Source organism: Drosophila sechellia, chromosome 3L, assembly GCF_004382195.2.
Source record: "Drosophila sechellia strain sech25 chromosome 3L, ASM438219v1, whole genome shotgun sequence".
In the NCBI taxonomy this organism is placed as follows: Eukaryota; Metazoa; Arthropoda; class Insecta; order Diptera; family Drosophilidae; genus Drosophila; species Drosophila sechellia.
The window spans coordinates 14017331-14041779 of record NC_045951.1 but is presented as its reverse complement, the minus strand read 5'-3'; the positions used below and the strand labels follow the sequence as shown (position 1 = coordinate 14041779).

General features: G+C 38.9%; 3 protein-coding genes across 3 annotated transcripts in view; 1 reads left to right on the top strand and 2 right to left on the bottom strand.

The window, feature by feature from the left end:
* Positions 1–5128: 5128 nt before the first annotated feature.
* Positions 5129–6569, bottom strand: LOC116801165. Its single transcript, XM_032719167.1, is given in 6 exon segments — positions 5129–5655; positions 5657–6019; positions 6069–6292; positions 6295–6459; positions 6462–6481; positions 6544–6569. Coding segments are annotated over 6 exon segments (855 nt in total). The 5' UTR covers positions 6561–6569; the 3' UTR covers positions 5129–5589.
* Positions 6570–18593: 12024 nt separating this feature from the next.
* LOC6605659 (putative RING-H2 finger protein ATL21A) lies at positions 18594–19507 on the top strand. Its single transcript, XM_032718604.1, has one exon. It carries the CDS (start codon positions 18749–18751, stop codon positions 19277–19279), a length of 531 nt encoding a protein of 176 aa, XP_032574495.1. The 5' UTR covers positions 18594–18748; the 3' UTR covers positions 19280–19507.
* A 287-nt stretch (positions 19508–19794) lies between these two features.
* The window catches only part of LOC6605658 (frizzled), an 88089-nt gene continuing 83434 nt past the window's right edge, over positions 19795–24449 (bottom strand). Inside the window, exon 5 of the mRNA XM_002030440.2 lies at positions 19795–21666. Coding sequence (XP_002030476.1) covers positions 21134–21666 — 533 coding nt within the window. The 3' untranslated portion in view covers positions 19795–21133. The remainder of the gene's footprint in view (positions 21667–24449) is intronic.

Below are 24449 nucleotides of genomic sequence, written 5' to 3'. Positions count from 1 at the left end.
CCCTTACAAGCTGCTTAAGTTTAGCCCCAAACTGTTTGGCCTGTGACCAGATTCCCGCTATCCGCTTCCAAAGGAGCCTTGTAAACAAGGTGGCAAACATCGGGAGGGAACTCAAAGACCGTCGGCTGACCCCCAAGCTCCACTCCAGAACACATAAATCTCCTTCTCAGACTCCAAATGCAAATCAGCTTGAAGTGCCGAGCAGTTCTATGGAATGGGTGATGTGTAAACCAATTTCGCTTGCCAATTAGTGGAGCAGGGCTCCGAAATCCCTACATACACTCATAAACATGAACAATAGCTAGAGCCCCGGACAATGCTAAAATCGAGAATCCTCAAGCGAGATCATTGGAAACATTCGATGACTATATGAGTGCAATTTATTGATTTCCCGCCCGGGCAATTGGTAATTAGAGCTTGTGCCAAGTGTCCTCCTTGAATTATTGACATGATAAGAGCTCATCACCAGTCCTTTTTTATTTCCATTCCATGGAATGTTTCGACTTGATGGTAATTAGCTGGCATTCGAGAACTTTTAAATTGGACTTCTGGAGAAGGGAGCTTAAAGCGACTTATCTCTATGGAAAAAGCGATTTATATCCACTTTCTGTATGCCTAATAGGCTATTGATAAGTTATCGGGTTTATTTCCAAGACATTTAATAGCTAAGGTCTGACCGACTGAACTTGGTTCTTTAAATGAATACCTTCGTGATAAAGCTTATAGGACTGTCATATGAAACTTTGAAAAGTCTATGCAGAGTTCATTTATTTGTAAGCGTACAGGGCCATAATAATTAAATATCACTAATACGCACTGACTAACAATTTTCTAGTGCATTTACCCACGTTCCGTTAATAAATATGAGCACAGTGATTCTTATTTTTATAAGGTAATGGTCAAATATTATTGTGCTAACAGCGTAAAAATATTTTGGATTTGTAATTTTTATTCTACAAATAATGTGTACTAGTTTATCTGCATTTTAATTGCTCAAGTTTTAGAATCCGAATTTTGTATGTAACTTTAGTTTGATTTCCTAACAACACGTGGTATATGAACGTGCTGCATTTACGAAACTCACTGTTTACTAAATGTTTATATAATTTTATTTCATATATTAATGCAGAATGTATAATAAACAAAAGTGGCTCGCACAACACGCAAAACAAATGACAACAAAGGCGGCAGCAGCAACAAATGCATTAAAATATGGACCTGCACCAGTAGAAACAATAATAACAATTGCCATTGTTTGTGAATATGTTTACTTGTAGATGTGTGTGTTTGGCAACAAATTTATAGACTACTCCGTTGCCCAGGGCCATGACTTTCTTCTAGCTCTTCTCACTTTCGTTCAGTGAGCATACCACTGAGCTGTAAATTCCTACAAAAATGTATGACGCAAAGGAAACATTTTTAATATAAATAATTTGAAATTATAATATGTCGGTGTCAAAATTGTCGCCTGTGCACTTTTTTAAAGAAATGGTTAAAAGTGACATTGAAATTATTGATTTATCAAAACAATGTCTTTTATTTTATAATTTTTTTAGTACTTCATTTTAACGAGCTTTTAAACAAAACTAAAAGTATGCTTTTCAGCATCAGATACATTTTCCAACCTACTCCTTCCTTTTCTATGTGTGCTTTTGGGACCGAAGCAAATGCAAATTGCATACATAATTGAGTTTTGCGGGGTGCAGAGTGACAAAGAGGCACACAGACTGGAATTTGGAATCTCTGTTGGAGGACCATCCTGCATGCATGTTTCATTACTTTAATTGAAATTATTCCACAATTATATTGAACATATTTGGGTGCAATCAGAGCATGCATTTTCCTACCCCTATCCACCTCCCCATTATAATTTTGCCTGTTGCCAAAGAAGCTTAACGATGGAAACTTGTGTTGAGAAATCAATTAGGTTGAGTATACGCGATGGTGCTCGGTATTAGTTAGGAAATGTAAAATTGTAAGCCTGTCTGAGCCAGCAGTTTTCAATTGTCAGCTGCTACCAGCTCGGTCGATGATAAGAATAATAATAATAATTAAGTTCATGTGGATGTTAGCTAGTAATTTATACGCACATGCACATCATTTCGGTTTTATTTTCCATCCGATTAAATACTTTCACACTTCAGCTAAGTTTCATTTGTTCGGCTTAAAATTCCTTTCGCTTTGCCGGCTTCATCCATTCATCTAGCTGAAAACTGGGGGTAACACCATTCCGAATCCCTGATTTATGTGGCATAATTAACGTTATCGCTGCGCTTGCAGACCTCGCATTAATTTGGCAAATCCGAATGAGAAGCACATAAAAATATAGATTAAGCACGCATCGAATGCGCGATCTGCCGTTCATTGGAATTTAATGAACTGTCAACACCGTCTGGGTGCAACGCGGCGTATGCGTGATTTATGAGCAGCGGATCAGTTGCAGATAGAACATGGGATTGACCTGTATCAGAGAGATGCACAAACTGGATGCCATGATATCAATGGCTTATTTATTAGTAATTAATTAGTAGTATAATTATATATATAATAATCTGCTAGTGTATTTTTTATCAGTTTAGCTCAATGAAACTGTTGTGAGAAATATTTTTCCATCCTGAAAATTCGAATCGTATTTGTAATCCCAAAAACCATTTGTCGGAATATACAACCAAATATATTCCCCCGGCGCTTGGATTTTGATTGTTCACGCTGCTACTGAACCGGTTGCCGGATTTAACTGTTGCGTACGCACAAAGGATAATAGCGAGGAAGGAGTAGGTACCTTAATGCATTTCCGTCTTTGCCTGCATGTGAGTAATATTTTAATGAAGACACGGAAGGTGGAAAACGAAGGGCGTAGAGCAGAGGGGCCGACATGCCGCGGAATTCCTTTGCCTTGCCAGGCACTTTATCAACTTCCGGCATGTGAGCGATGACAACGAGGACACTATAGCAGGTGTTTCAGTGGGTGGTTGGACTGCCAGTCTTAAAGTGGGTGGTTGGGATGAAAACTATGAACGCAAATCAAGCGCAGCCAGCTGCTTGGAAAACTTCCTACCCGGGGAAAAGTGGTGGGGAGAAAATTCGCGGAAACTTGCCACATCGCAATGAGGCTCGGAACGTGCTGAATGTCCTGCAGTCCCGCCCACCGCCTGGAACATCCTTTGCATATTTTAGGAAGTGATTGCGCAAATGCATAATTTAATGACAGGCGATAGAGATGGATGGTTGGTGGGGGATGGAGTTCCGAAAGCCAGAGATTTCCTTACTGCAATTTTGATAAACACTTTACATATTCAGTTTTGTTGGGGGTATGAGTATACTTAAGCAATGACTTAAAGGATAAGTTTACAAATCAGTAATGAAATTAAATGAAGACTAAGACTAGACTTAATATGATAAGAAAATATGAGTGAATTTTCCGAATGTACACCCTTCTTTAAATAAGGTACCCGTAAAGCTACTCATTAACGTCTGAAAATCGAAGTTCGTCTAATTTACTCCAAAACCGTATAATGGTTTATCTATAAGTGGCCTTTGAACAGGCAAATACCAAATGGGTCCATACAATTCCAAATGGCAAGCTGAAATCAATCAAAATATACTCAACCAACTTATCCATTCATTTTGCCATCAGCTTCCACTTTTTCGAGGAAATTCTTTCCGATCAACGCCCACAGTAGCCGAATGTAGTGCACATAACACAACAGACATGTTTACCCAGTGTTGTTCCCCATATCAAACAAATTCTGTGAATATTCTTTTTTTAAATTCAAAGTTATTTATATGTCAGGCAAAATTGAAATTGCTACGAGGAATGGGAAGGACGCTAGGGGCTTGTCACGCCATCAATTCATCATCGTCATCTCACAATCATCATCATCGACAGTGTCAGTCATCATCATTACCAGCGACATTGAAAAGATGAAAGTGTCCGGGAAAGTGATGGACTAACTGAGAAATTGAGTTACTCACAGTAAAATGCAACGAATTTCGAACTGATAACTAATCACTTCTGTGATTTTATTCAATATTTCAAGAATCCTTTCGTCATAGAAGCCATAATTTTAATCTACTGTATACTATTGAATTTTATAACTAGATTATTTGCCTACGCTTAATATAATAAATATATCAAATTTCGATTTTCAGTCACAGTTTATGCTGCTCATCGCTTCCCGCAAATCCCGTGACAGGCGACTACTTGCGACGACATTCATTTAAGTACCGTTGGGACTATTCTAAAGATATTTTGAACATATCGAAGTAAAAAATATGTGCGACTGCTGACATTCCTTTCGATTCCCCATCCTCATTCCCACTTGGCTCCTTATCCTCCGTTCACTCCTTCCTGAGCCCTTCTCAACACAGTTCTTTGTGTGGCTGTCTCCCCATCAAAGAACGAAATTGCATAGCATTTTAGTCTGGTGGGTCGTTGGGCTGCACAATAAAATATGTTTAACTTATATTTAATTTAGATTTTGAATTAATATAATGTCAAAAAAATATGACATCAAAACACACTCTGCCTTAGATAATTCCAAAAAGTAATAGTTCCCAGGCAATTTCCAAAGAAATATTTTTTTATAATTTCGTGGTAATATTTTACAGTGCAGAAAAGAAGCTTTGGTTTGTTGGCGTGTGTTGAAAATTGTCACTTGAAAATTGCCAAGTTGGAGGCGGCAGAAGAATACAAATAGGAGGGTGTGAGTTTTCCTAAATGTGTGTTTGTGTGGTTTTGGTTCGGTGACATATTCAATTTTAAACTGTGACAGATATACATGCGGAAAATATACTTGGAATAAGTTAATGCACTCTCTCCGAATTTGGCGATATTTTCCCGCAGCCATATTCTTATGCTCTTTTGATTTGTTTCCGCCTGGCATTATTGCTCGAATTACCCCACATTTATTATGTACGTTCGTCCGCGTGATATGCAATTATACGGGGTAATTAGTTAAAATTGGCATTAAATCTATTCGATGCCCCCTCACATTAACGTAATTAAGCTGGCAACGTATTGGAGTAGCCTTTTCAGTGCTCATTTCGATTACGTGCTTCCCATATGAATTGCCCAAGGAAATGAGGGGCCTTTCTGGCGGAGGGAACGGGGAAACCTAAATATACGCAACATCAATTTGCATATTATAATTTGCAATGCGAACATATTAAATGCATATTTTTTGATAAGCAGAAAAGGGGAGTTGGCGCGGAGGAGAGAAGACTAATTAAAATGGGCTTAATTGCCGATATTCGGGAGTGGAAATAAATATTTCATAATAATTGAAGGGGATATATTAAACGTGGTATATTTCCAAAACGTGTCTGATTTCAGTACAATTTTAACTGCTGGAAATGACTTAAAATATCCCATTAAATCTAAAAATAAGTTGTTTCCATTGTTGTATTGACTGTCAATCAAGAGGACGTACAGTTGTAAAGGCATAAATATGTAGAAAAAACATAAAATAAAGATAAGGAAAAAAAGGTATTACCAATGGAATTCCCATTTTTGGCTTTCTAAAAATTTAAAAGGAACTCTGACGGATTAATTAAAAAACAAATAAAATACAAATAAAAAAATGTTAATTATATCAACTTTAAATAAATCACAAATTTAGTCGACTTCTTCATCACCAAAACAATTAGGTAGCGAATACCTATCTCGATCCCTTTCGTCCAATATAACAGTCCATTCATTATTTGAACGGGCAAGTTTATACATTATTTAGAACTTGTCTGATTCGGGCAACACGTTAGACTTTCCTGGACCATTATAAAAGTCCTCCAATGACATTTTCAAAAAGTTAATGCTCTTAATAATTTTGTTAATTTTATCTTTTTGAGAGCAAGGTCTATTATTGAATTCATTCCCTTTTATCCAGTTTTCCACCATCACAAAGCGTCTACGCGCAGAAAACATTTCCGAGGTGTTTTTACAATATTCTTCAAAGCAGTCGATCTCCATTCTGACAGTTGATGGACAGTCCATTTCGTTTCTCCATTTATGTTGCAGGACCTGCATGTAATGTTTTAAGAATAGTATATCGTTTTTAGTAAATACATACTCCAATAGACTGTTCCATTAATAGTTTTTGATCCACACAATGCGACACTGCAAAAAGTTCAATAAGGGCATCCGGATCCATGTCAGGGTATAGATCTAATAGAATGTCGATGCATCTTTCTTCTATTTCCACAGCGAGCCACATATTTGCGCACTTCAGAAGACACATCAATACATCCGGTTCTAGATTGCCGAATTGGTCATCGTTAGAAGCAAGAAGAAAGAAAGAAATATCTGAAAAATCTCTGGAGTTGTTCCATTTAACAAAAATTCGTCCGAATCTTCTTGAAATAATCTCTCAAAAAACTCAGAGGCACAGGCTAAGATGATTTTGTGGCACCGGAAGCTAATACAATCTATGCGAATGCATACATCTGAGAAAAGGCCCGACTAAGCTTGATTCCTCGGCTGGATCTGAAAATAGGCTTGTTTGTAGCAAACATCAATCTAACTTAAAAAAATCTGATCTAACTTACCTTATTGATGTGCTCATTTTCTGTGTTAAATGCTGCCAATGCCTTCTATTTAATCGATGAATAACAACTGCCAAGCGAAACCTATCTGAACATTTGTTAAGAAGTTTGAAAAAGCTCGTCGCTGTATAATTGACAGCTGCACTCAGTTCAATACTAACGCCATAAAAACGGATAAATAAATTATATGTTTACTTAGTTTTTGGGTGCGTAATTTCTTTACAGTTGTATTTTATACGATTAAAAAAATTGTCTTATTTGAAAAATAATGGTTTTTATATTAAAAAAAACCACAATTTGCAATTTCCGGCGCGATTGTCTGATTATTTTTTATACAAACTTTTCGTTGGTTCAAAAACTTTTGTATTTGTTGTTTTACTATTTAATACAGGTTCACTATTTTTTTTCAAGTATCTGTTTATTAGGCGCTTTCCTGGACAAGTCACAGAAACAAACATTGGTATTGAAAGCGATAACAAATTTGCGAAGTTTACAGATAAAATCAATTCAATTGTCGTGCAGGTATGGGAGTATAAGAATTTTCCTCTCTCTAACTAAATTACATACATTTTTTTCGCAGTATTAACGCCACAATATTTAAAATTTTAATTTACGTAGATCTTAACTATACTGTGTGTTTTTTTCCAGTTGTATCCATTCAATTTGTAAAACTGCAAGAATCCTTTTTGTGGAATTATTATTTGAAAAACTTCCCAACTTGTTATTTTTATTTACGACATTTTCCACCAGCTGGCTGGTAAAATAATAATTTTTAATGACAAATGCGCATAAAATTTAAATCAAACCCCATTAAAACTGTCGCCTGGTTGTCCTAATGGGCCATCAAACCCCATGTAGATATACTAAAAGATGTGGCAACATTCCGCTTTTATGACAACTTATGGAAATTGATGGCCATCTTCTTTTCCGAGGGAGAGCAAAATAATCGCGGGTCTCCCGACTGTCAGCCACACAAACAAAAAATGGGAAATTTTCAGCTCAAGTTGAGTGATGTCCCGAGTGGGCAGCGGAGCTTGGAAGCCCCAAGGGGGTGGGAAATGGAAAATTGTGGGAGGCATTGGTGTTGCCACTGACATTGATGATGACGTTGGCCAAGGGCGTTGACAATGTTTGTCAGCCGAGCAGGCAACTTTGACATGGCGTCAACAAATGCAGACAGACAGCAGCCACGCCCCCTTCTGTAACCCACTATAACCTACTTCCCACTGGCCCCTAATCCAGCTGGGATCGGGATTGAAGTGGATGGGAGGGGCGGCTAAGTTTGAAAGAATCCTTCAAGTGGCGCTTTTTTCTCTTTTGCCTGTAATGAGCTCCTCTTGGACTACGCTTAATTGTGGTTCACTCTAAAAAGGGGGACGCTGTTAATTTGCGAAGTATACTTATATCACAGAATATAAATTAATTTAATCTTAGCCTATTTTATTATGTAAATTAAAAAAATTTTAATTTATCTTAATATGCAAAATATTTACCTTTTTTATTTTTTATAATTTTTTTTTCAGTGCATCCTACAGATAAGTTTGCGGAGATCTGAGGAACCGCTCTCATATTGTTTGCAACTAAACCTAAAACTCCAACGGCCAAGTTCCGAGTACTTGCAATGAAAATCAAACGATAAGCGGCAGTTTTTCCCGCACAGTTTTCCCAGTCTGTTGGAGCAATTAAAAGAAAAAGTTCGTTTCAATTGGAAAAGGGGCTAAGAGGAAGACAACTTCTGCGGAAGTAGTAAACTGGGTGGATTAAGTGTTTAGAAGAGAGCTTTTCAATGCAAGCAAGATGAATTTGACGGTCGGGTCATTGTTGTAGTCGATTTTAAGTTAATTTCTATCAAATGAAAAATAATGACAGCGATAAGTTATGTGCGAATTTCATTACATAACCTTTAATATATGCCACAAAATTTAATTCTTTACTGTTAACCCATATGGACAACTTTTCCATATGCATTTCCAGTCACGTCCAGTGAGTTTTCCCCCTTTCTCTATTCCCCCCAAAACTTCACAGACCCTACTTGGCTCCACTTTGCAGTTTTCAGGCCACACAATTAGCAAATGGAGGAGGGTTCATAACTCAAGTCGAAGGGGAAACTATTTAGCATGTTACTACATATTTTAAATATATTCCCGTCACAATGCCTAGTTTTGAGCCACCAGGGTGACCCGCATTTGGAAGCCAAGTTGGACCCAAAATCGGACTTGGATCCAGGCACGTGCCAGGGAAAAGTTGCCAACGCAGGCAGAAAGAAGTAACTTTTCCTTGCCTCATTAGCATGCGACACCAAAGGGCATTAAATCACATTTTGCATTTGACGCAGCAGCAACTTGCAATTGCAACCGTGCGGCACTGAAAAATAGGGGGTTTTCTGCAAGATGTACAAAAAAAGACAACCTATGAATTCTGATGACTTGCTCGAGTTTTCATGTGAGGCGCATGCCGGATAACAGCAGTTCGAGATGAAGCCGTAAAGTAAGAGCCTGGGGATCAAACACTTAAACAAATTTTACATAATTTTTTCTATTAGATTGTTTATGCTTTTTAATTGGAAATTGATAATTAGTATAGTCTTTCATGCATAATAATGTGAACAGAATTTGCAAATAAAAAGATATATATATAGGTTTCTGGCCTTATTAGCTGTTTTTGCAATGGTTTCGTTGGAAGTCCTTTTCCCCATCCCGCAAGTCACGTATCTATCTCGCCACCGTACATCCTTCTCCCTTTCTCCGCTCCATTGAATATCTCTTCTGCGGCTTGTTTGTTTTTGTTTGGTCTCCGTGTTTGCTCGTGTATCGCTCCTTTTATCTGGTCCCCACTGCCGCGTGCAGGATGCATTTGGAATCCGTCCGTCCCGGCGGATCCCGGATCCTTGTGCACGTTCCTAGCTACATTCCCGCCTATATTCGCCCCGCAGGAGTAATTCCAGTCTGCAGTTGGCAATGAAAACGTCTTGCATGTGAAATTGACAAAAAGCAAGGAAACGGGCTAAAAACATGTGAGCGGGTTTTGCCGCGGTTTGCGACTTGCAGATACCCGCTATGGAATTATTGGTTTCTCTTTTGTGAGTTCTCGAGGTTTTTTGTTGAGCTATGAGTTGCAAAAACGTATTCGAAGTTTGGATAATAACAAACCGAGTACATGTTTTTATGCTGAGTGATAAAAACAAGGAATAATTTCTTAAGTTTAATTAATTACATAGATAGAAAGTCTAGAGTTTTCTGATTTCGTTTAGAAAAGATAATATCGAAAGTACTACAGGTACAATAATTCCAGGGAAATATAAAGAAGCTGGCGAAGTCATCCACCGCTAACCTGAAACTCAGAGTTCGCCCTTGAGCTATAAAAACATAAATATAACTCCCCGTTCATGAAATTCTTTCTCCTCGGCTTTCCTTTGGGGCAGAAGTTGTTAAGTTGTTGGGAGCGGCATTGAAAGTGGCCAAGGATCGACAGACGGGAGCCTGTTCAGGACGAACCCGAAGGTCCAAGGACCGGACTCAGCCCCGATCCGAAAAATAAACTTCCTGGCCAGGCACTTTAATTTCTTTAATGCAGCCGTACTTTGCTTGATTTTGCGGTGCACTCCAGCTTTTTGCCATTCACTCTGCTCCATTGGGAATTTATTTTCCTTGGTTTTCCGTTTAGTTATTTGCCCTTTCGCTGGCTGTTGTCCTTTCGTTGTGATTGCAAATATTTTATGGTTTTAATTTGTGCTCGTGCATGGCTTGAAAGTCTTCAGTTATTTGCCAGGCATTTCTTGTTCGGAACGTGTATTTCATTTTGAGGTTAGCCTGAACAACTCATCGAGTGTTTGCCGCTTCCTTGAGGTTCATTTCTTGCAGTTGATAAAATAATAAATTTGTTTTGTTTATGCTGTGGTCTGTTTGTATAAATATGAAATAAGCATTATATCAAAACAGCTAAAGAAGCGCAGTTGAGTGAATGGATTTAGAATGTTTGCTTTTGATAGAGTGATTGGTTTAAAATTTTTACTCTTAATTCTTTTGGGTTTTTTTATATACTAAAAAAAAATTATTGGCCAAAATTTCTCGTTCGTATAAATTTTTTTTAATTAGCTATCTTCTTTGAGATTTGACCTTCGCCCCAAAATCATTTATCTTGTGTTGCCATCTCTGATTTCCAGTAGAAAGTCTTGTAGCCATAACCTAAACGAATTCAATTAATATGCAAAGTGAGTTTGTCAAAAACTAAAAGCTGGACAGACAGCAAAGTGAACTTCAGTTCTTTCCAGCTCAGACCAGCGATTCAATAATTAAAGCGTAGCCATGAAAATTTACCCACACGCACTTGCAGGGAAAAATCCCCCCGAAGAGACCGGTCTTCTCGTCAAGAAAATCTTCAGGTAAGCCAAACTGATAATCACTCAATTTGCTTGGGGGCACAAAACTATGAAGTTAACTCAGCTTGTCGAAAGTTCCACGCAGTGGAAGTTGTGTTTTTAAAGAGAGGCACTTACAAAACTGTTTATACTTCCAAATTTATTGGGATAGAATATTTTTAAAAATTATAATAAAAAGTATTTTATTAAATAAACACTATAATTACAATTTTGAAAATCTGGAAATGTAAGAATTAAGAATTTTTGTCATAAATCAAAAATATATTATTAATAAGATTGATACATATCTATAATCTTTTATTTTATTATCTCATTAAATAAGGACAGGAAACTCTTTTTTTTGTAGTGCTGGTAGTGTTATCAAGCCAAGCAAAACCAAACCGAGGCGAAAAGCGAGGCAGAGGCATCCGCAGAAGCCAACGCCTGCGAGCCATTCGAGAAGAGCAAGTGGAGTGCACCAAATTGGCAAGACAGAGGACAAGAGCTTGCGGGGCGGGATGGAGCGGATTGCCATGCAAAGTAAATGTGGCAAGCGTAAACATTGCTCGGCGCTGGGGAACAATGGTAAAATCCCCGCCCCCGCTCATTTCTGCCAGAAAGATGCATAATGCAAAGGCAAAGCAGCCGAAAAGAGCCGTAGAAAAAGCCAAGAAAACACAGGAGAAAAATTAGTTACGCCAAAAGCAGAAAACGGGAGGGCAGTTTAGGGGTACCGACTTGATGATGCTATGCTAAATGCTTGCGGGACACGAATATCATGCTAGTAAAAAGGTGATGGCCAAACGGGGTCGGGGGCTTTCGTGGGCTAAGAGGGCCCTCAGGTTCTTTAAACCAAGCTGTCATACAGCACAAGAAGCGCTTAAAGTTGTAAGTTATTTAAAATTTATACTAAAAGAGTGAACTGACAAAGGTAGAACTATAAGCAAAATGTGAATTAGCAAGAGGATTTATTTCTAAAATAAAATATTACTAGTTTCTTAATAAATTAACTGTCTGCTTATTTAGCTGCTTATTTAAAGTCAGTCAGTCCCAACTTCTGATTTAAAAACTCGATAAAGCTACCCAATTTTCCAATTCGGGGCACTATCGTTATAGTGGGATTTTTATTCTGAGTGCACAAACTGTTTCTTTTGGGAACATCGAAATATCAGGCTTGCTGCTTTTTGTAGCATTCAGCGAGAGATGGAAAGTCGTGAAGCCGAGTGGCAGCCGAAATGTGACCAGAAATAGTGCGACACATGCAAAATAAGCCGGGTGGCCCAAAGGGGCGGAAGAGGGCGTGGCCGTGAAGGGGTTTAGCGGACGGATTTCGCGCCTAAGCTGCGTTTGATGGCTGTTGGTGGCTGATATTTGCCAACTTGGTCGCCGACGACTTCTGGATGCCACCAAAATGGCAGAACCGAGTGGCTTAGAGGATCCAGAGGCTCCGATGGATGAGTGGATGCAACATTGTTGCCTCGTGTTGCCAGTCGCAACACTTGGCCGCGGATTTGGCGACAATGTCTCTCGTATGCTCCGCAGATTTCCAGCTGGCGACAAGTTATCAAGACGAACGTGACTGGCAAATAGTTTCGGTTTAACTTCTGTTTCCAGCAACGAAAGTTTTGACAAGGGTCTTAGCAATGTTAGTGGTCCAAAAGGGGTAGGGGTACAGCAATGGGATTGAGGTGGAAAAACTTCTGTGGACACATATTGAAGGTGGAGCCATGAAAATGGGCAGACATAAATGTGCATAAAATTTGGGGCAAGGGTTTCTTGTAACAATAATTCCCTAAACATATAAAAATAAATAAAGTCAATTAAAATGTTGTAAGTACAGAAGCACAGACACCTACAAATGATGGCTTTCAAATCGATTTTATTGAATCGAACTGACTTAAGTATCGTTCTATTCTTGACGGTTGAAGTTGTAACGTTTAATCTTATCAACGAATATTTATTTTCTGCAAAAATCCAATTAACTGCGTCTTGCATTTGCTAAATGCCCTATTGACAGGCGACCCCTTTCCCACATTTTCTGGCTTCTTGCTCCACTATTTTCCTTGCCAACCGTCGGCCCCTCGGATTCATTTTCCCCTGCCTTCTCTCTACAATGAATTTAGCAGTCGGCCCTGTTCGACATAATTTATTTCTGTTGCTGCTGACCTCCTCAAAATGAAACCATGAAATTTGTAAGTGTCGCCAGAACTGCCTGCCCGCCTCCTCCAAAGTCCCAGCTCCACTTTGCACTTACAGAACCCTAAGCTCGAACTCGAGTCGAGCGTGGCTAATGAAAAGAAATATTAAATTCTCACGTTCCAAGGCAAATGGAAAAAGCAGCGAGAAACGAAAATCCCTGCAAGCATATTCTACAAAATAAACCATAAGCTGATCGGTGGAGGGAGGGTTGGAGGGTAAAATCGCCAGAAGAATAGAACCAAGTTGTTCTCATACACAAAAGGTAAATAAAAATTGCAGGAAACCTCGACTCTAGACACTCGGCTCTGACCTTTCAGCCAATTCGAAGACGAAGTCAGTCAGCCATTGAGCCAGTCTGGAGTTGACTTGCCCAGCCCGACGCTCCACTGCATCGTTAAAGTCCAAAGGCAAAATAAAACGTGATTCATGTTACTTATCACCCGCACAGCATCGACCATCAAGAATGGCCAAGGGAACAGTCGAGCACAATGGTTTCCTGGTCTGCGTCTTTGGCGTCGCTTCCTTTTGCACTCAAAAAAAGGTTTTAGGTTCTTCATATTATAAATAATATTATAAAATAATAATATATCATATCGAAGGGACCAACTTGCATTAAAATCCGTTCTAACTCTAAATATTTATAAGACCCAGTTATTAGATTCTGTTGGTTTGTAACGTATTTCTTCAAGTGCAGACTCTTCCCGACTCTATTTCACTGTGGCACTCCAATCTGCACCTTTCTTGGCCATAAGTTGCCCTGTGGCATATGAGGCTCCCCAGTTCTGCTCCCCGCCCATCTCCATGTACTTCATCAATGCCGCGCGCCGAGGCCAAGAAACAATTTTGAAATTTATGCTCACGACCCTTACTGTTCGTTCGCGATGGCGTCTTCGCCTCCCCTTTCCCCCGTTACCCCCCCGCACCAATGGAAATTATTTTCATATTTTTCTCCTCCACCCTCTTTTATTATTTATGTGCGCTGGCCGCGCATAATTCTATCGGGCAGGAGAAGTATTTCTATATTCTTAAGATCGTTAATCAGTCTCCATTGTTCGGGCAATCAACTCGATTGGTGGCGACCTCTGACAGCTGGCTTCGACATGAGATCACTCCGCAGCTCAATGGGTTTTCATTAGGTTTTTTGGCCAGATTGGGCGGAGACCGTCAACGGATCTCTATAGAGTACGTGGAGCGAAAGGCATTTAATTATTTGGCCGCCTTGTGGTGCTTTCGTGAGCCTTAAAAAATAATAATGAATGCTGCAGGTCATGCCATAAACGCTAATGCTTTTGCTAATTGACCCCTTGAACAGTATTTAATGTTACAACTTGTACGGATTTTTATAGTTCATTTCTTATAGTTAAGGCCATTAACGGCTTATAAAGCTGTGTGAAAAAATCCTTACCTTAAATTTATTAATAAACAAATTTACAATTTATTTTTATTTTTATTTTTCTTTTATTTACTTGTTTTTCAAAATTCATCATAATCTAAGGGCCTAAAGCTATTTCTGTCTGACAGCCTAATACATTTAAAAGTTTCTAATTGGAAAAACTTCTTATCACTTTCCTCTTCTTTCATGTACCATGTATTTTTGACACATTTGGAAGGCGCGAAAAAGAAATTATGACAATTAAGGCAAACTCCTTCGGCTTTCGCAGTGTAAATCTGATTAGAACCCCCCACTTCATCTTTTTTGGCCACATGCTGTTTCGGCATTTGTGGCTCTTTTGTCGCAATTGCTTTAATTACTCAAAGGAAAACCCTTATGAGTGCCACCTGCTGCATAGTTTATGTCCCATTGGAGACTCACCTCCCAGCAACCACTCAGCAGGAGTTCTTGGCCCAAACTGATTTATGGCCAAAAGAGGAGAGGAGACAAAAAAGAATAGGTGGAACTTTATCAATAAGCCACACAAAAGTTGGCCAAAAAGGGTTTTATCGCACAGAAATGTTTTCGAATGTGCAGCCAACCCCAAATAACTATAAAATTTGACAACTTTTTGGCCAATGAGCAAAACTATTCATTCTGATAAACAACTCGATTCGATTATTTGCGATGCCATTAGAATCGATTTTCGGCCAAAACTTTTCGACAACTGTCATTAGGCATTGTTGGATTAGCCGAGTGTGGGGTGGTCGGTGTGTGCGAAGCGGGGAAACTTTATCAATTTGTGGGTGTGGCTGCCGCATAATGTATGCCACCCCCTGGAACTAATGAAAGCTGGTTTTCCCGCCCCAATGACTCATCTCGATTTTGGTTTAATTCCGGCTCCCATCCACGTTTCTCCCAGCTTCAATCCCTTTCGATTGTTTGTCTTCATTTTGCAGTGCTTAACTTTGATTGATATTCATGCTCTATCATTTATTCATTTTCGGCGCCGAAAAGTTTTTCTGCCTTCGCCGCCATTCCTTTTGAAAATTTAATTGACTTTTCCCGGCGAAAAATTAGCAGCTACTTCATGGCCACTAAGGCAAATATTGAACCAACACCCCCCGTATCCACCCTTTTTTCATCGAGATTTGTGTGGCATGGAGGGGTGCCGACTTGTTATTTGGCCCGACAATTAACTTTCTTTTGTTTGCGGTGGACTTGCAGCCTTTTGTGTGATTTCAGCTAGTCGAAAATGGCGTCGGTTGGTGGGCAAAGGGGGTTCTTGGGGGCTAAATCTCCCCTATGGCAATAAAATTTGATTGCTAGTTGAGCGCAGCTGTCCAAATTTTTGTACGGCACGGTTTGAAAATAGATTGGTGTGTGTGTCGCAACAAGCTGAAACCCATTAAATTCGATTTGATATTCAAAGAAAAATTCATCTTCCTAATATCTTAAATACAAATTCCATCTATTGAGGAGTACAGAAATAATACATACAAATTTTTATTTTAATTTTAAATATTTTACTCATTTGCGAAAAAAGTAAATAGTATGAAATGTGTTCATTAAACATGTTGTACATGTGGGTAGTATTAAATTTTGGTATTCATAAATTTCCCATTCTTGAGAAGTAATTTTATCTGAACCTGTTTGATCGCTTTTGGATGCCTGTTCTTGTATTAGTTAATTATGTTAATCCCATTGAATCAATTTCCTGTCGAACCAATTCTATTGCATACTTTTCGGGTCTCGTTTTTGTGTCGCCCAACGTTGTGGAATCGCCTTAAGCTCTCGCCAGCAAAACATTAATTAAGTAAACTATACTCCGCCCTCCAGCATATTCTTCGTTGGTCCATTTGTGCAGTTGCCTAATTGAAAATTGCAATTAAATTGCAAACTCCCCCAGGCGTTCACAAAGCGGCTTCCGTTCAGGCCAATTTTTTTCGTCCTCAGTTGTGTCGCAACGAATTTGGCAATTAATTAAGTGTAACTTCTGTTTGGTCTTTTTAAAAGCTGTGTCGATTTGGTGCAACTGACTTTGCCACCAATAATTGAGCATAAATATAGCATTCTTATGTACACCATGATGATTGTGAAACTGCTTTTTTTTTTTTTAAGGGAACTAATTCTATTTATTAAGGTTTCAATAGGAATCGTTCAGTAATTCCTCTGAACATAACCTAATGTGTGATAAAGATTAATGAGACCAAGTGGTATCTTAATTATAAAGTACAAAAGAAAATGTAATATGTTATGTTATCCTCCGGGTAAGGAGATCGCTGGGGTGTACCCTCTTCAAAATTATGTGTGTTGAAATTACAGGCACACGACGACTTGATTAATTCGACTTCTGTGAAAGATGAGAATCTCTAATTATTCCTAGGTTTGAAACAAATGTTGTAAGCGCGCAACCGCATAAATGTTGTATATCGCATTCCGAAATTCCCAGCACGGCCTCAAGTTCTTTTTTTTATGGTTCCTTTTTTACTAACTTCACATCTACTCATATGTTTTGCTTTATGATTTTCACGCCCGCATTTTGCGGTAACAACTGCACTGCAAATAATAAAACTCGGATGAACTGGAACTTGAAAATAATAACGGAGAGCAGATACACTACTCATTATTTATTAAATACGACAAAGTTTTTCATCGGTATTTTAAGATGTATTTAAATCCAATTATTGATCTTTTTGCTTAAAAAGATAGTTTAAGTAATATAGCAAGCCATCATCATTCGTTTTCTTTTCTGAGAATAAGTTCATTAAAATTTAATATTTTATCACAGATTCGAGTGTATTCTAGTCGGCGAGCAAAAGATTCGTCCTGGTTCAGAAACATTTTTTGCCACATTAACGCCTGCACACGCCCGCGCCATTTTGTGGCCGTGTGCAGCCAGCTTTTCCTATTCCCTCTATTCGGCTTTTCCTGCCCCCAAGCTGCTCACGCTAACACACAAACTCACATTCGCGAATCCCACACATTAATAACTTTTTTATGGTGGTCGCATAAAAACGCAACAAAACTCACCGCCGAACATTGGATTCCATTTTCGTGTGCAGTTTTCTCTTCTTTTTCGCCGTATTGCTAAAAAAGTTTTCTGTGTGGCTGTTGTAGTTGTTAAATCGCACACGTGTTTCGTACAACATTGCCAAATCCTTCATATCCTTTAATACATGTCCCTCTGCGTGGGCGGCCAGAGTGATTTCCCCCAACTACTTTCCCAAATTTTAACTGCAATTTGTTGCCAAGGAGCTTAGCGTCTATATATTCTATAGTCCACGCCGGAAAAAATTAAAAAAAATGTTGTTCAATTCTAGTTTGCACGAAAAAATGGAACCAAATTACATTTTGCTTTAATAAAAATAATACAGGATAAAGTAGTTCAAAATCAAATGGAAATATTATTATTTAAATCTATAGCATGTTTAATCCAACATTGTTATTATAAATATATTGATTTTATTTAGGGTACTTACTTTTATTATATCAAATTATTAAAAGTAAAATGTATCTTTTCATTTCAAGCTTGTATTATTTTTTTGCTGTGTGACATCAGCATCCCCCCAGAAAGTACAGTCTTTAGGTTAGATTTTATTTTGGCCTTTTCACCGTACACATGTGTTTCGAATGCTTTTGTTTTTGTCTGTGAGTTTTCTTTTTTTAATGTTTTTCATGCCTTTTTGCGGTTTCTATGGGAGAGTATTTAGAAAACAAGTGTAATCAAAATTATATGGGCGTGGATTTCTCCTTGCGACTCGTAAATTTCAAGGCTTACGGCCATGTGTTTCAAGTGTTTGGTGGTGGGAGGTGTAGAAAAAGTCGTGCAACTTGGCCAGCGGGTGTTGGCAAGTTATGATTGAATTCGAGCTGCTTTTGTGGCCATGGTTTGTCTGCCCGCTTACATGTGTAGTTGCATCTAATGGGAAAAGTTTTATCCCAACAAAATGAAGGTGAGAAGAATCGGGATTTTTCGAGAGATCTTAGAGGTGGATGGGTAACTTTATTTCGGAAAAATGTGCTGGTTGTTGAAACCTGAAGACTTGGCTTAAAATTGTCGGAAATATACATCAGCAGAAACTTGTAACGGTTGCTTGAAAAGTTATCCAAAATTATATGTTTGGAAATACACTTCAAATTTAAAAACAACTTTGTTATCACACATTCTATGAATTCAACCGCTTGACTAAAAGTTTTTATATCATCCTGATAAAGTTTTAAAAGTAACAACTTAGTAATCTAGCTTGCAAGAAAGATTTTTGCCATCACAATACACAATGTCGTCGAACAGCTCGGAGTCCCTGAACGATATTAAGTCTCTCGTGGGAAAGATGATCTTCATGCAAGTCACCGAACATCTTTTCCTAAGGGCGCAGCAGGTGCTGGATTCTGAAGTCACCATAGAAGAACGTGTCCGCAGAATGGAGGTCCTTAACAACAACATGAAGTGGTTCAATTCCGAGCGTACACGCATCCTAGAGCAGTTGCAGCTGAAAATATCCGGTCAGATTTCGGTAGAGCATCTTAATGCGATGAACATGAGTGAGAATGTGTTTGAGCTGCGCGAGGGACTAGACGGACTCAGCCGTAGGATGGACAGTATGCAAGAGGACATTAAGTGCCCGATTTGCCTCTCACCCTGGTCTTCCAATGGCAGACATCGCGTGGTCTCTCTCCGATGTGGACACCTATTCGGGAATAGCTGCATCAGAACTGCCATCCGCAGATCCCATCGGTGCCCGATATGCAGGCGTAGGGCTCTACACGCTGATGTGCGCAGGATATTCAGTCGACGAATAATGCATTAACACTGGAAACCACTGCGTTATAGTTCAATGTTTTTCATATTTGGTTCTACAATATTTACACATTCAAAACGTTTCAATTACTTTTTTAACAAATAGCTGCGATAAAAAATCAAACACCAAAAGCGATATTATGATATTATGAAATGATCCAGAGTAAGGAAACGCCTTTCTATCAGAATGCTATTTAAGACTTGTTCATCTTACAGCTAGAATGAAATTATAGTATTTCCACAAATAAATAATAAATTGAAACTAAATTACAAAACGTTAAGTTTAGTTTTATGTCTGAATTTTTTGAATATCTGGTAAAGGAAAAGCTCTTAAATTTACTTTTTAAATATGAAAGAATTTAAATAAAAAAAAAAAGCTTAAATCAAGCCTTGGGGATACTTAATTCTCATCAGGCGTTGTGCTACGCAAATAACTTAAGTAATTGAAAAACATCGAAAAGGTTGCGTTGGTCAACACCAGCAATTGCATAAACATTTTCCCAGTGAAATTAAAAACGCTTCATATTTCAGTCTTTAACAATACAATAAAGTTTTATTTTTGCATTTTCCGTTTGTGTTTGCCATTGAATGCTTCAATGATGTTCTGCATGTTTTTATTTGTTTTATACACTTATAATTGTTCGCTTGCCGCTGGGCATTCGCTATGTTACACCGACTATCGATAATTGCTATAATTAATATGCATTTCCATCAGCTTAAATGCTACACAAATCTGGCTTGGACATAATTTCACGTATTACTAGTGCCAATTTAAATTGAGGACTCAATTAAATGCGCAGAAAACAAATGCTCAACAGTTGGCAAACATCTTCCATTTGGTGATTTTTCATGTGTCTACAAATATTTAAATGGCAGTTTCAACTCTTATTTAGTTGGGGTGAAGGGAAAAATTTCCATAAAGTGGCAACAAAATTTTTGCGTGTTTTGTTTGTTTGTTCGCTTAAGTGCTATGACTACAACGTCATTTAAAAATTGAATTAAAAATTATTCCATTACGCGTTTAGAATTAATTAGTTCAACAAATATACAATTACAGTTAGAATTACAAATACAGTTAGAGTTATAGTTAAAATTATAATAATCGTATTTGCAGTAAGTTTAGCACATGGAGGACATTTATTGCTACATAATACATTTATATAGTTTATGGTTTCCTTTTTGTTTATAAATAGATGAAGCATAGATGTGAGCACCAAACTGCATGGTTATATGTACGGATTGTGTGCTCTATATGCATAATTATTATGTCTGTGTGGAAAATAATTTCTTCTGTGACTAATGAATGAAATTTGAAGCCTTGGCTTATAAAATATTCTGCAGAGCAGCCGGGGCTCACATCCTTTTAATGCCTGACGTTCATACCGTTATCGTGATACTCTATTTATAGCTACATTCTCATTAATTGTAGGGCACATTTAAAGCTTTCAAAAAATCGGAACCTAACTTAAAACTTGCGTCAAAAATGAAATATCATAGGTGCTACAGGTTCGTATACCGCGATAGCAATGAAATCCTACAAAATACAACTCGACTTAGAGCTAGAGTCTCAACTTATACGCGTAGTTTTGGTTCAACAAGCTTGCTTTCGTATCAACTAATGTACTTTTAATTCAAACAATAGCCTATGGTCAACTTTTGATTTTCTCTTTTCATGGATTTTCGGGGACATATGCAGATGATGAACTTTATACAAAGCTACTAAGAACTACGACTGCGTGTTATTTTTTTTTGTTTTGGGCATAGGGAACGTCTATGTGCTAAACTCTAAGTAACTCTCGTTGGCCGCCTCCGGATCGGGAGTAAGGGGCGTGGACTTGGCCCCGCCCGCCGGACCCGTCTCATACTAGACGTACGCCTGCGCCCGGGTCCGGGGCTCCTTGCCCTGCAACCTCTCCACGAAGTTCCGCCAGCTGACCATCGTCTTGCTGGAATACAGCCAAACGCTGGAAGTGACCCCCACCAGCATGGAGCAAAGGTACTTGACCATAAAGATCTGAAAGATGGGGCGGGCTTCTGGAGATCCCGGCGCCCTGGCTGCCGGGCAGGGGATTGAGAAGGGCTTGCAGATGTCCCTGTGCCATTGGATCATCCACTCGTCAAAGTTGTAGTACTCGTAGAACAAGCAGCCCAGTAATCCCACGGCGGGTAGGATGAAAAGTCCAGAGAAGAAACCTATTCGCAACATCAGGCGCTCCAGTTTGTCTGTCCTCTTTCCGTCCGTTTTCATGACTGTCCGGATTCGGAAAAGCGAAATAAATCCGGCCAGCAGGAATAGTGCTCCGATCGAGAGATAAATGCAGAGTGGAAGAATCAGGAACGCGCCCAGGGAGTGCGTGTCTAGCTGACCCACGAAACAAACGCCAGAAAGGATGTCACCTGAAAGTTGGATAAAACGAAAAAATGTACTATAGTATTTGCTGTATCTATATAAAAGTATCGTATTTTAAGGTAACAGCAAAAAAACAGCAGCGTCTCTGGGGCCACTCCACCCCTTTTTTAGTTCAAAGTCAATGCGCCGCTTGTTTAAACATTTTACGAGCAGTTAGGTTGCACCACCTCTTGCCACCAACCGATCTCCCCCGCTCATTAGCGTTATTTATAAACATGTTACAATATACCCAGCTCACACCTGCCCCCCGATTTCCGTACCCCAAATTAATCCATCATTCGTTCGGCGTGCCATATTTCCGCTCATAAATTATCGATTAGCCCCCCTCGTCGAAGCTTCTGCCTTTTTGCTCTTTTTCTCATTATAGGTGACATGTTAATTTCGGTTTCCCTGTGAAAACTGGTCGCGCCTTTCCACGCTGCGGCCGCTGGGAAATTTTCCACGCTTCGTTGAGTTGAAAATGCTTTCAATTAATGCGTCTCTCACTCTTGTTTTTTATGTATTAGTAATCAACATTTTTTCAGATAAGTTTTATATAGAAGTTTTTAAACTAACAAGTTGCAACCAATTTTAACATTTGTGGTTTTTACATTTTTTGTTTAACTTTTCTAAGCGGATTCCGTGCGAAGTAATCGTTTTCCAAGCCCCAAACATTATAACCCCGATATAATGGTACCGCCTATAGCATAAATCCTTAACCCATCGATGCTCTGACATTTATAGCCATTGAATTCGCATTCTCAACGCCAGATGGCGCCTTTACAAATCGCCAGCCTTTGAAGTTATCTACGAGTGGAAGCCTGAAATATAACTTTATACCATAAAAGTCATGTCATGCTGACAAACCAAGAGCCTGCCTTTGCTAGAAAGAGAAAAAATAGCTAAATGGAACAAGAGAGGGATACTTGGGACTGGACCGGGCAAATTAAGCGAGTTGGAAACCGGGAAAACGCCGATAAACGAATACAATAAATAACAGCAGGCAGTCGGCAATATCCTCTGTGGAAAAGAATTTACGGAGAAGAATTCTTCGCAAGTGAAAATTTAACCAAATGAAATAAACGAGCTAATCCCACGTATACAACTATTGAATATAAATCACAATTCTGGGTCCGAATGTGAATCGGGATCATATCCCAAGCTCCGATACGAAATGCCACCTGCCGTTGGCTTCTTTCGATTTCCACCAACTCAATCGCAGATCCAGTTTCCCTTCCGATATGGATCTTAATTTATATCTGAGCCAGAGAATGGTTTGAAATCCGAATGAAATAAAATCAAATGAAATGCACCAGCCAGGGAAACCGGACTTTCGGTCTCCGATCAAGTATTGATAAATGAAGAGCAGGGCCTATACACAGAACCAGTTCTATTCGTGTCCTTATTGCTAAAAGTATCACTGAGAGAAATTTCAGAGTTCCCAACAATCAATTAGTTACGTCTACTGATGAAAATCATGTTTTTGATATTTAAAAAAGTGAAATGTATGTCTTGACTTTTGCGTTATGATTTTAGTTCTGATTCCTTATCAAGTGCTCATGTCATTGTGTTTTTTTTTCTGTCTGCACCTTTTGAAACCAGTTTTGTACTTTTTCACTTAATTCAGCTTCATTTTGGAAAATTGTGCGCGGCACAAGTTGCTGTGACAATTTCTGGGGTTCTGCAGTTGAGAGGCTGCCAGGAACTGAGAGATGCAGCAACATCGCAGCAGCAAGAGCAACATGCCAGTAGCAGCAGCAACAATGCATGTCAATTGTTTTGTATGGCATGAGGAATGCATGTTGCACTGAGAGAAACGGGTTCCTCCGGGGAAAAGACGGGAGTGAGGTGACTTTTTCAGCTGTCAGCCAGTCAGTCAGGGGTTCTTCGCCCTCATCTCCTTTTCCTTCTCCTGATGAAGTGCATGCAGCAGAATTCCATTTTTAGCCAATACCCCATTGCATTTCATTATGAGAAGAAGCCGCATTTGTTGGCATTGTTCTGGTTGATAATACTATTTAGCTTTGGTAAGACAATAATCACAAAAGGTGTTAATATGTTGGCCCAAAACTGGAATTCAGACACCAGCAATGTTATACCATTGTTCAAGTAAGATATTAGGCACTACTTCTTGAGTAGAAGACTGGACTGCTATCAAACAGAGAGTGACTTTGTGTCGCTTTATTTTCTGGTCTGGATGACAATTCCACACAATTGAAGTACTTGTCTTGATGGATTTACTATGAAATTCAACACATTGTGCAGCAAGCAAGGTTCAGCTCATGCGATACTATTGACTTTAAGAATAGTTGAATAGTCCTTTCAGATACATGAAAGCACTATTCAGTTTGACGAAATCAATTGGCATTAGAATACGAATTTTAAACCTTTTTCCCGATACTAATATTAATTCCACCCAAAACATACAATTAACGATACAGATAACTGAGAAGCATTTGCATATTTTGCGCTTCTTCTCATCAGGTGCCCTCTTTCTGGTTTTCAGTTTCCGCAGCAAAGTCGATCTCATATGACATTTCACCTGCTCACCAGTTCCTGTCGCCGTCAGCCCCCGGAACTCCCTGAAAGGCACTATCTGCCTCATATCTATGTAAAACTCTTGTACACATGCTGATGATGAAACTGTCAACTGTCATTTAAAATTTTAATCGCATGTTCTGTCCGTCCCCCAGTGCCCGTTTGTGTGTCTCTTTTCCACACACAGTCGGCGATTATTGTCGCCAGCAGAAGACAGCAGAAACAACGAGAGTTGAGGATTTTTAATTACTAT

Coding starts and splice junctions, on each gene's coding strand:
- LOC6605659 (XM_032718604.1), top strand. CDS start 18,749: ATGTCGTCGAACAGCTCGGAGTCCCTGAACGATATTAAGTCTCTCGTG.